Source organism: Scyliorhinus canicula, chromosome 8 (genome assembly GCF_902713615.1).
Source record: "Scyliorhinus canicula chromosome 8, sScyCan1.1, whole genome shotgun sequence".
NCBI classification, from domain to species: Eukaryota; Metazoa; Chordata; class Chondrichthyes; order Carcharhiniformes; family Scyliorhinidae; genus Scyliorhinus; species Scyliorhinus canicula.
In genome coordinates, this window is record NC_052153.1 from 79,300,228 (window position 1) to 79,313,198 (window position 12,971).

The 12,971-nt window shown below is 47.9% G+C and overlaps 1 protein-coding gene across 3 annotated transcripts in view; it reads left to right on the forward strand.

Moving 5' to 3' along the window:
- Positions 1–12,971, forward strand: part of fancc (FA complementation group C) — a 202,852-nt gene that overhangs the window by 38,623 nt on the left and 151,258 nt on the right. For all 3 annotated transcript variants that reach the window (XM_038804799.1, XM_038804801.1, XM_038804800.1), the window contains one exon: positions 2,576–2,670. In XM_038804799.1, the coding sequence (XP_038660727.1) occupies positions 2,576–2,670 (95 nt within the window). The remainder of the gene's footprint in view (positions 1–2,575; positions 2,671–12,971) is intronic.

A 12,971-nucleotide genomic window follows, 5' to 3' on the forward strand; every position in this document is an offset into this window, starting at 1 on the left:
CGATTTGGGTTTGGGCACGGATTCGTGGACTGGGTTCGACTATTGCCTGAGGCGAGTGTTTGGACTAATGGGGTCAGTCTGGAGTACTTTGTGTTACACTGGGGGACGTGGCGGGACTGTCCACTCTCCCCACTGCTCTTTGCCCTGGCGATTGAGCCCTTAGCAGTGGCGCTGAGGGTCTCGAGAGGGTGGAGGGGTTTTTGAGTGTGAGCGGGTGCACTGAGTTTCTTTTTATGCGGATGATCTGCTGTATATTTTGGACCCAGTTGGGAGCTTTGGCAGGATCATGGGGATTTTGGGGGAGTTTGGTCTCTTTTCGGGGTACAAGCTCAACATAGAGAAAAATGAGATATGCCCACTTAATGCCCGGGTTCAGAGGAGGGGTTTGGGGGTTGCTGCTTCGGTTGGTCAGGGTGAGTTTTCGTTACCTTGGGATAGAAGTGGCACGGAGTTGAGCCCAGCTACACAAGTTGAATTTGGCGCAGTAGGTGGAGGGAATAAAGGCGATGGACTTTAAGAGGTGGGATCTGCTGCCATTGTTGTTGGTTGGTCGGATCTAGACAATAAAGATGACTGTTCAGCTGTTGCTGATATTTTTGTTTGCGTTTTAGAACCTCCTGATCTTTGTGCCCAAGTCCTTTTTTAGGAAGGTTACCATTGCTGTACTTGCAAAACTATTATTAGGCATCAAACATTGCAATGGTTAAGAAATGGGCAGTAGAGGTACGGTTGGTGTGGGGCAGCCTCGTGGAAAGAGACCAGTTTGAAGGCACTATTGCTGGCACCCTTTCCGTTCTTACCAGCCAGGTACCCCACGTGCCCAGTGGTGGTATCAGCATTGAAGGTGTGGAACCAGTGCTACAATAATAGGTTTTCCCCGCCGGGGTTCGATGCCAGGTTCTGGGGGTTGCTGGTGGGAATGGAATACTTTGGGATTTATTTGTTGGGGGCAGGTTTGCCGACCTAGAGGAGCTGAAGGGGACATTTCAGTTGCTGAAGTGGAATGGGCTCAGGTATCTGCAGGTTAGGGTCTTTGTGAGGAAGGAGGTGCCTTTGTCTCTGACTCTGCCACCCCTGGTGCTGCAGGACAAACTCCTGTCTGAGGAGGAAATAGAGGGCAAGAGGGGTGGGGATGGTTTCTGTTCGAGTTGGGTTAAAAAGTTAAAAAAGGGGGCAGGCGCCTGGGTGGCAGTGGGTAGAGTGGTGGGGGTGGGGGGGAAGATGGTTGGGGGCATGTGTAAGGGTGTTTCGCCTGTTTGCTGTTGCTGTGGTTTTTTTGGTGGTTTTTTTTCTGCTTTGTTATGTGTGTATTTGAAAATGCCTCCAATAAAATGTTTATCAAAACAAAATAGAGGATTAGATCACTGAAAGATTGGGGAAAATACAGCACCTTTCTGTTTATGGATGGATAGTGAGTGGAGAAATCAGGACTGTTTAAATTAATCCCTTTCTTTCTGTAACAGGTGTGGGGCAGCACCCTGGCATACTAAAGGAGCTTTTAAAGATTTTAGGGATCCAGGTGGGAACACTTCCACTTTATTGTGAGAGAATATCTAATTTCTAGATACTGACTGACTGTTAAAAGATCTTAAAGGCTGCAGAATGTAAGAGCAGCCACACAACCCTTATCCCATGAAAGACCCCTGACCTGAGCCATTTCCACCCAGCACAAGCTCCCCTGATGCCCATTTTCCATGAAGCACCCCCCTCCCGCCCCCTCCCCCTCTCGCCCATGCCACTCTTGAGGAATTTGCAGGGAGGGTACTCACCCCCTTGCCACCCCCGGACTGTAAGCTACCAGGTGGGCACTGCCAAGGGATGGGCCAGAAGGGGTGGATGGAGGGAATGAGGGGATGCTGAAGGGGAGAACTGGGGGTGCAGGGGGATGAGGTGTGGTGGGAATGGCACTGAAAACCCAATTGAGGGTAACATATCTTCTAAGTGCCGTTGCATGGCACGAGAGGGTTGCTCCCAGCGCAAATGGGAATCAATCTGGTTTTCCCGCTGGCAGGAGCAATTAGTTGCCGATTGGGGGAATTGTGCCCAATGTTATTCACTCAGTGTTCTTGTGCTGTCACATGAATTGAAATCATTCATTTAGGCATTAGTGGTGAAAGAGAGAAACTTTTAAAAGTTGGAGATTTAGTGGATGTCATTTCCATGTGAGAGAACAAACCTGTTTACATCTATTCATTATTTGGATTTTAAACCTGTAACTGATGTGGATGTGCATTTTTATTACTGATTCATAGTTATGTTGATGATATGTATTTTTTTTACATAATTACATGAAGACATTAGTCTAGCCAGTATTTAGTGCTCAAAATGTATAATAGTAAACCTATAATCTAGTATTTTTCTCTGCAACAAATATGTAATTGTTCAAGTAAACTGGAATTTCTGTCTCTACACAGCTGCTTATGATTTATGGTAACATGCTCTAATTCATACTGTTAAAGTGAACTCTAAGGAAGTTTCAGTGTACCATTAAAGTCTAATGCAGATACTTGGCGGTAAGTGATTTACATACTTCAGTCTACTTTATATTTAAACTGATTACTGTTTGTTAATACAGAGGAGAGCCACCAGAACCTGTTACAATGCCTGTGGTGTCTCTACAGTGCAGAACCTGAGAATGCTGTGGAACTGAAGGCCAATGAATGGATATGGGTAAGATTATCTGTCTCTTTTAACTTCTGCAGATTGTGGTTTAAAATTTCCTCAGTATTTTATGCTGATCTTGCATTATAACTTCAGTGGGAAATGAATGACAATTTCATTTTGAGGCTAAAGTGATTTTCTCAATGAGTTGAGCATTTTGTTCTTAGTCAGTTGTTTTTCAAAGCAGTTTTCATAATTTACTATTTCTTTTTGAACTATGTCATGGTCAGAAACGTGTCATGGTCGGCAACACGTAACGAGCCATGGTAGAAAACATGCCATGGTCAGAAATAGGAGCAGGAGGAGGCCATTCGGCTCTTTGAGCCTGCTCCGCCATTCATTACGATCATGACTGATCATCCAACTCAATAGGCTAATCCCTCTTTCCTCCCATATCCTTTGATTCCTTTTGCCCGAAGTGCTATATTTAACTCCTTCTTGAAAACATACAATGTTTTATAGAGTTATCGAGTTTACGGCATGAAAACAGGCCCTTAGGCCCAACTTGTCCATGCCGCCCAGTATTTACCACTAAGCTAGTCCCAATTGTCTGCATTTGGCCCATACCCTCTATACCTATCTTTCCCATATAACTGTCCAAATGCTTTTTAAAAGACAAAATTGTACCCGCCTCTACAACTGCCTTTGGCTGCTCGTTCCAGATATTCACCACCCTCTGTGAAAAAATTGACCTTCTGGATCCTTTTTTATCTCTCCCCTCTCACCGTAAACCTATGCCCTCTAATTTTAGACTCCTCTACCTTTGGGAAAAGATGTTGACTATCTACCTTATCTATGCCCCTCAGTATTTTATACACCTCTATATGATCACCCCTAAGCCTACTACACTCCAGGGAAAAAAGTCCCAGTCTATCCAGCCTCTCCTTATAACTCAAGCCATCAAGTCCCGGTAGCATCCTTATAAATCTTTTCTGCACTCTTTCTAGTTTAATAATATCCTTTCTATAATAGGGTGACCAGAACTGTACACAGTATTCCAGGTGCGGCCGTACTAATGTCTTGTACAACTTCAGCAAGGCATCCCACCTCCTGTATTCAATGTTCTGACCAATGAAACCAAGTATGCCGAATGCTTTCTTCACCACACTGTCCACCTGTGACTCCACTTTCAAGGAGCTATGAATCTGTACTGCTGGTTGTATTTGTTCTATAACTCTCCCCAACGCCCTACCATCAACTGAGTAGGTCCTGCCCCAATTCGATCTGCCAAAATGTATCCCTCACATTTATCTAAATTAAACTCCATCTGCCATTCATCGGCCCACTGGCCCAATTGATTAAGATCCCATTGCAATCCAAGATAACCTTCTTCATTGTCCAGTTACTAACCATGCGTCCTAAATTCTCATCCACATCATTAATATATTTGGCCTCAACTACTTCCTGTGGTAACAAATTCCACAGGCTCATCAATCTCTGGATGAAGCAATTTCTCCTCATCTCTGTCCTAAATGGTCTACCCCATATCCTCAGACTGTGACCCTTGGTTCTGGACACACCCACGATCAGGAACATCCTTCCTGCATCTACCTGTCTAGTCCTGTGAGAACTTTTTAGGTTTCTATGAGATTCCCCCTCATTCTTAACTCCAGAGAATACAATCCTAACTGACACAATCTCTCCTCATGCGTATGTCCTGCCATCTCAGGAATCAGTCTGGTAAACCTTTGCTGCACTCCCTCTAGAACAAGAATATCCTTCCTCTGATAAGGAGACCAAAACGGCACACCGTGTTCCAGGTGTGGCCTCACCAAGGCCCTATATAATTTCAGTAAGACATCCCTGCTCCTGTACTCTAATCCTCTCGCTGTGAAGGCCAGCATACCATTTGTCATCTTTACCGCCTGTTGGATCTGCATGCTTACCTTCAATGACTGGTGTACGAGGACACCCAGGTCTTGTTGTACGTTCCCATCTCCTAATTTATGACCATTCAGATAATTGTCTGCCTTTTAATTTCTGCTACCAAAGTGGATAACCTCGCCTTTATCCAAATTATACTTCATCTACTATTCATTTGCCAACTCACTCAACTTATCCAAATCACACCGAAGGATCTTTGCATCCTTCTCACAACTCCACCTCCCACCCAATTTGGTGTCATCTGCAAATTTGGAGATATGACATTTTGTTCCCTCATCTAAATTATTTATAAATATTGTGAATAGCTGGCGTTCTAGCACCTATCCCTGTGGCCCCCCACTAGTCACTGCCTGCCAATTTGAAAAAGATCCGTTAATTCCTACTCTTTGTTTCCTGTCTGCCAAGCCATTTTCTACCCATCACAATACACTACCCCTAATCCCATGCGCTTTAATTTTACATGCTAATCTCTTATGCGGACTTTGTCAAAAGTCTTCTGAAAGTCCAAATATATCACATCCACTGGCTCCCCCTCGTGAAATCTACTAGTTACATCCTCAAAGAATTCCAGTAGATTTGTCTAGCATGATTTCCCCTTCATAAATCCATGCTGACTCTGTATGATCCTGCCACTGTTTTCTAAGTGCTCTGGTATAAAATCTTTGCTAACGGATTGTAGAATTTCCCCTACTACCTGTGTCAGGCTTACTGGTCTATAATTCCCTGTTTTCTCTCTCTATTTTTTAAATAGTGGAGTTACATTAGTTACCTTCCAACCTGCAGGAACTGTTCCAGAGTCTATAGAAATCTGGGAAATGACCACCAATGCATCTACTATTTCTAGAACCACTTCCTTAAATACTTTGGGATGTAGATTATCATGCCCTGGGGATTTATCAGCCTTCAATTCCATCAATTTCCTCAACACCATTTCCCTAATATTGATCTCCTTCAGTTTCTCCCACTCACTAATCGGCGCATTCCCCAACATTTTTCCATGTGACTACTAATTCTATCCAAAATAATTAGGTAGAAAACGTGTCATGGTCGGAAACCTGTCATGGTCGGAAATGGTCAGAGACCTGTTATGATCGGTAACGTGTCGTGGTAGAAAGCTCCTCGAAGTCATAAATGCGGCATGGTCAAAATGCGTAACATGTGATGGTAGAAAACATTGCACGATAGACAACGCCTCAAGGCATAAAACAAGTCATGGTCGGAAATGTGGCGTGGTCGGAAATGTGGCGTGGTCGGAAATGTGGCGTGGTCGGAAATGTGGCGTGGTCGGAAATGCGGCGTGGTCGGAAATGCGGCGTGGTCGGAAATGCGGCGTGGTCGGAAATGCGGCGTGGTCGGAAATGCGGCGTGGTCGGAAATGCGGCGTGGTCGGAAATGCGGCGTGGTCGGAAACGCGGCGTGGTCGGAAACGCGGTGTGGTCGGAAATGCGGCGCGGTCGGAAATGCGGCGCGGTCGGAAATGCGGCGCGGTCGGAAATGCGGCGCGGTCGGAAACGCGGCGCGGTCGGAAACGCGGCGCGGTCGGAAACGCGGCGCGGTCGGAAACGCGGCGCGGTCGGAAATGCGGCGCGGTCGGAAACGCGGCGCGGTCGGAAACGCGGCGTGGTCGGAAACGCGGCGTGGTCGGAAACGCGGCGTGGTCGGAAACGCTTAACGTAGAAATGCGCCACGGTCGGAAACGCGTCACGGTCGGAAACGCGTCACGGTCGGAAATGTCTCATGACAGAAAACGCGTCATGTTTGGAAATGCGTCATAAAGGTTATCGAGGTCATAGAATTTATAATGCATTAGTAGGCCATTCGGCCCATCGAGTCTCACCGACCCTTGGAAAGAGCATCCTACGTAAACCTACTGCGTCACCCTATCCCTATAACCCAACCTAACCTTTTTGGACACTAAGGACAATTTAGCATGGCCAATCCACCTAAGCTGCACGCCGACACGGGGAGAAAGTGCAAACTCCGCACAGTGACCCAAGCCGGGAATCGAACCTGGGACCCTGGAGCTGTGAAACAACTGTGCTAACCACTGTGCTACCGTGCCCCCATGCGGCATGGCCGGAAACCCGAAAGGCACTGTGTCCAGAAACAAGTCTTGGGTCAAAGCGCGTTGTGATCAGAAACATGTCCTGGTCGGAGACGCGTCCCGGTTGGAGACTCGTCGCGTTTTGAAGTGCGTCACGGTCGGAAACGCATCATGGTTGTAAACATGTCACAGTCGGAAACACGTCTCGGTAGAAAACGCATCATGGCAGAAAAGACATCATGGTCAGAAACGACAGCATTGTCGAAAATACTTCACGGTCGCAAATGCGTCATGGTCGCAAACGTGTCACGGTCGCAAACGTGTCAGTTGCAGAAACTTGTCACGGTCAGAAACGGGGTCATGGTCAGAAATGGTATCACGCTGCTGGCAGATGAGGAGGTGGCTGAGAGGGTTCGGGGGTGTATCGAGAGGTACCTTGAGGCCAATGACAACGGAGAGGTCCGAGTGGGGACGGTCTGGGAGGCATTGAAGGCGGTGATGAGGGGAGAATTGATTGCCATCCGAACCCATAGGGAGAGGGGGGAGCAGAGGGAGAGGGAGAGACTGATAGGGGAGATGGTGCGGGTGGATAGGAGATATGCGGAGGCTCCAGAGGAGGGATTGCTGGGGGAGAGGTTTAGCCTTCAGGTCAGATTCAACCTATTGACTACCAGAAAGGCGGAAGCTCAGTGGAGGAAAGCACAGGGGGCGGTGTATAAGTATGGGGAGAAGGCGAGCAGGATGCTGGCACACCAGCTCCGAAAGCGGGACGCGGCCAGGGAGATTGGAGGAGTGACGGATAAGGCAGGGAAGGTGGTGCGGAGGGGAGTAGATTTTAATGGGGTCTTCAGAGACTTCTATGGGGAACTGTACCGGTCGGAACCCCCGGTGGAGGGGGTGGAATGGGACGCTTCTTGGACAAGCTGCGATTCCCGAGGGTGGAGGAGGAGCAGGTGGAAGGACTGGGGGCGCCGATCGAACTGGAGGAGGTGGTCAAAGGGATAGGGAGCATGCAGTCTGGGAAGGCGCCGGGGCCGGACGGGTTTCCAGCGGAATTTTATAAAAGGTATTTGGACCTGTTGGGCCCCCTGTTGGTCCGGACCTTTAACGAGGCAAGGGAGGGGGGGGGGGGGCTTTGCCCCCAACTATGTCATGGGCGCTGATTTCCTTGATCCTGAAGCGGGACAAGGACCCTCTGCAGTGCGGGTCATATAGGCCGATTTCGCTGCTAAACGCCGATGCTAAGCTGCTGGCAAAGATCCTGGCCACTAGAATAGAGGATTGTATGCCCGAGGTCATTCATGAGGACCAGACGGGGTTTGTGAAGGGAAGGCAGTTGAATGCGAACATGCGAAGGCTCCTCAATGTCATTATGATGCCGGCCATGGAAGGGGAGGCGGAGATAGTGGTGGCATTGGATGCGGAGAAGGCCTTTGATAGGGTTGAGTGGGAGTATTTGTGGGAGGTGCTGGAGAGGTTTGGGGAGGGGTTTATCCGGTGGGTGAGGCTGCTCTACGAGGCCCCGATGGCGAGTGTAGCCACAAATAGGAGGAGGTCGGAGTACTTTCGGCTGTACCGGGGGACGAGACAGGGGTGTCCCCTGTCCCCCTTGCTCTTCGCGTTGGCGATTGAGCCCCTGGCCATAGCATTGAGGGAGTCAGGGAACTGGAGGGGCCTGGTGCGGGGTGGGGAGGAGCATCGAGTGTCGCTGTATGCGGACGACCTGTTGCTGTATGTGGCGGACCCGGTGGGGGGGATGCCGGAGGTGATGAGGATTCTTAGTGAACTCGGGGGTTTCTCTGGGTATAAGTTGAACCTGGGCAAGAGTGAGTTGTTTGTGGTGCATCCGGGGGATCAGAGGAGGGGATTGGTAGGCTCCCACTGAAGCAGGCAGGGAAGAGCTTCAGGTACCATGGGGTCCAGGTGGCTGGGAGTTGGGGGGCCCTGCACAAGCTCAACCTCACAAGGTTGGTGGAGCAGATGGAGGAGGAGTTTAAGAGGTGGGATATGTTACCGCTGTCACTGGCGGGGAGGGTGCAGTCCATTAAGATGACGGTGCTCCCGAGGTTTTTGTTCCTGTTCCAGTGCCTCCCCATCCTTATCCCGAAGGCCTTTTTTAGGTGGGTCAACAGGAGTATTACGGGATTTGTGTGGGCGCATGGGACTCCGAGGGTGAGAAGGGTGTTCCTGGAATGGGGCAGGGATAGGGGGTGGCTGCCGTTGCCCAACCTCTGTGGGTACTATTGGGCTGCCAACGCAGCGATGGTGCGTAAGTGGGTAATGGACGGGGAAGGGGCAGCATGGAAGAGGATGGAGGTGGCGTCCTGTGTGGGCACGAGCCTGGAGGCGCTGGTAACGGCGCCGCTGCCGCTCCCTCCAACGAGGTATATCACGAGCCCAGTGGTGGCGGCTACCCTCAAAATTTGGGGGCAATGGAGACGACATAGGGGAGAAGTGGGGGGCTCGATGGAGGCCCCGATACGGGGGAACCATCGGTTTGTTCCAGGGAGCATTGATGGCGGATTTCTGGGCTGGCACAGGGCAGGGGTTAGGAGGTTGAGGGACCTGTTTGTGGAGGGGAGGTTCGCGAGCTTGGGGGAGTTAGAGGGGAAGTTTGGGCTCCCCCGGGGAACATGTTTAGGTACATGCAGGTGAGGGCGTTTGCCAGGCAGCAGGTGGAGGGGTTCCCCTTGCTGCCCCCACGAGGGGTGCGGGATCGGTTGCTCTCGGGGGTGTGGGTTGGAGGAGGGAGGATTTCGGACATATACCGGGTAATGCAGGAGGTAGACGAGGCCTCGGTGGAGGAACTGAAGGGTAAATGGGAAGAGGAGCTGGGTGAGGAGATTGATGAGGGGACATGGGGGGATGCCCTAGAGAGAGAGAATTCCTCCTCTTCCTGTGCGCGGCTTAGCCTCATACAGTTCAAGGTGCTGCATAGGGCCCACATGACTGGGACGAGGATGAGTAGGTTTTTCGGGGGCGAGGACAGGTGTGCTAGGTGCTCGGGGAGCCCAGCGAACCACGCCCATATGTTTTGGGCGTGCCCAGCGCTGGGGGAGTTTTGGAAGGGGGTAGCAAGGACGGTGTTGAGGGTGGTGGGATCCAGGGTCAAGCCAGGCTGGGGACTCGCAATTTTTGGGGTTGCAGTGGAGCCGGGAGTGCAGGAGGCGAAAGAGGCCGGTGTTCTGGCCTTTGCGTCCCTAGTAGCCCGGCAGAGGACCTTGCTCCAATGGAAGGATGCGAGGCCCCCAAGTATGGAGGCCTGGATCAATGATATGGCGGGGTTCATTAAATTGGAGAAGGTGAAATTTGCCCTGTGGGGATCAGTACAAGGGTTCTTTAGGCGGTGGCAGCCTTTCCTGGAGGAACGGTAGGGAAATAGGCCGGCAGCAACCCGGGTGGGGGGGGGGGGGGGGGGGGGGGGGCGGGGGTTTGGATCGGTGGGAGGGAGAACTGTGTACATGGGTTTGTGGGATGTGACGGGTGTTATCTCTTTCCCTTTTGTTGTTTGGGTGTTCTTTTGTTTTTTTCTTTTAATTGTAGTTGCTTTTTAAGTTGGGTGGGTATTGTTCTTGGGGTGCTACCGCGGTTGTTTTGTTAATAGAGTTGAGATGTTTATATTTTGTAAAAATTTCAATAAAAATTATTTAAAAAAAAAGAAATGGTGTCACGGTAGAAAACGTGTCATGGCACAAAACATCTCATTGGCGGAAACGTAATGGTCAGAAACGTGTGACTATAGATAATGTATCATGGCCGGAAACACATCGTGGCCGGAAACGCGCCATGGTCATAAACTCGAAATGAGTCACGGCCGGAAGTGCGTCACGGCCGGAAGCGCGTCGCAGCCGTAAACACATGGTCGCAAACGTGTCACGGTTGCAAACTCGAAACCTGTGACGGTCGGAAACCTGTCATGGTCGCAAACTTGTCATGGTCGGAAAGGCGTTGTGGTCGGAAACTCGAAACTTGTCGTGGTCGGAAAGGTGTCATGGTAGAAAAAAAGACATGGTCAAAGCGCGTCATGGTCGGAACCCCGTTGTGGTCGGAACCGTGTCGCAGTCGGAAACAAGTTATTGTCAGAAATACATCATGGTCGAAAATACGTCATGTTCGGAAGCGCGTCAATGTTGACAACACGTCATGTCAGAAACACGTTGTGGTAGAAAACACGTCAGGGGTTGAAAACATATCATGGATGAAAGTGTGTCATGCTTGAAAACACGTCATGGTCAGAAATGCGTCATGGTAGAAAACACAATGGCCGAAAACGTGTATTGGTCAAAAACATGATCTGGTCGAAACCAGTCATGGTCGGAACCCTATCTAGAAATTCTACCCCATATTTGGTTTAAAATTAACCTGATGCATGTAATTACTATGTACGGTTACACTGCACTCTGTCACTCTGCAAAAGTATGCCGTCTCCTATTAAAATTTAAAACCCATACTGGAAGTGGCTCTATAATGTAGACAATCAGTAATTTGTTACATTTGCCATAATATTTTCTATAATGAAAAGAATTTTAAAAAATTTATATGTTGTAGCACCCGCTGATTTATAAAAACATATTTTTACTGAAGTTTTGACATTTCATATCATACGCTACACAAGACAAAATCAAAATCTATCTAGAAAAATTTACAGCAACTCTAGTTTTAGTGATTTTTCATAAAATGTATCTTCTCGATATATGAAGCTCGTCATACAGGGTGTGTTAGTTACAGTTATACAGTAATTGAGTTAGTTACAGTTATACGGTAATTGAGTAAGATACAGACAGAGGTACTTTACAAACAAAATTCTGCTGAGCACTTGCTGGGGCAGACCTTAGTCCACGGTATGCCCACTTGGTCGTCTGCGACCCGTAGCTGGCTGTGCTTCTCTGAGAGCGAGAGAGAAGGGAAGTTGGGATAAAGAGTGTAAAGCAAATGTGACAGGAAAAAACGTTTAAAGAAAATGTTATTTCATGTTTTTATTTTTGTATACCTCCAGTGGTAATTCTAATCTGAAGAAAAGTTAATTTCAGGAAGGTTGTTGCCAGTTATTAAGAAACGTACTTGTACTAGCATGGATAAGGACTAACATTTTCTGTTTTGTTCAGTATCTGTGGAAGGGAAATTAATGAATTGCCCACTTAGAAGCATGCTGGGAAATACTTGACTATAGTTTAACACTGCTTTTGAACGAAAATAAGTAGGTTAGGTAACGTAAACAAAATACTGCTTAATATTTTGGACTCAGCCTTATTATGAGAAGTTGTTCTTCTGAAGGACAACAAAATGCATCCTCGAATTGTTTTTAAATCAAAGGCAAAACATCCGTATTTCCACTTGCATGTGTTCTCAAGGTTTATCTCTTCAAAGTTGTATATTTCACACTATAAATATAATGGTTTTCAAGTATATAACTCAGAGTGCTGTGGAATGGCTATGCAGCCAGACCACTCTTCTCTCCGCAAATATTTGTGTAAATAAAGTTCCTTAAATTGGACCTCGAAGAATTTGTCTTTATTATAATTTCCACAGCAGTGTTTATCCATCAAAGATGTTCTTCAGCTTCATGCTGTTCCTTGTGTTTCAATGCCGAGCCTCTTGGCTATCTGGATAGCATGAAAACAAAACTCTGGAAGAAAAGGGAACCCTGGACAATAACTTCCTGATTTCTGTGTTTTAGCACCCAAATGTGATTGTGGATTTACACTTTTGAAATATGTGTGTTGATAGCCCCTATTTTTACTGCAAAGTCTGGGCCAAAGGTAGATAGTCAGCGAATGTGCTTAAAAGCCCATTTGTCCTCAGCCAACATAAAATTTATGATGTAGTAGCTGCTGCCTTTGTATTCAAGTGCAGATACCATCCTACATCATTTAGGGATTGGTCAGCTTGTGTAGCAATTGTAATTAATATGCAGATCTGAGGATTATCGAATGTAATTTGGCTTCTGCAGCTCACACCCAAACTTCAAATAAAATTGAGGAAGGAGACTTTTTATTTAAAAAAAAAAAAGTGAATTGGCACTTGTGGAGCAACATGGAACATTCTGATATTAATAAAGGCAACATACCTGAAAATTTGTTTTGAGGTATTGGATGACTTCTTGTGTGGTCTTTATCGCAAGCATTATGTTGTAATGTGTAGTACCTCAATTCTGAATTTTCCACGGGTGGTGTTTGGATTATGTTTTTCCTGACCCCACTTGTAATTGCTCATCTTTCAGGCAGCACCGTGGTGCAGATGGTTAGCACTACTGTCTCACGCCACCGAGGACCCGGGTTCGAACCCGGCCCCAGGTCACTGTCCATGTGGCGATTGCAAATTTGCCCCGTGTCTGCGTGAGTCTCACCCCCACAACCCAAAGATGTCTAGCTTAGGTGGATTG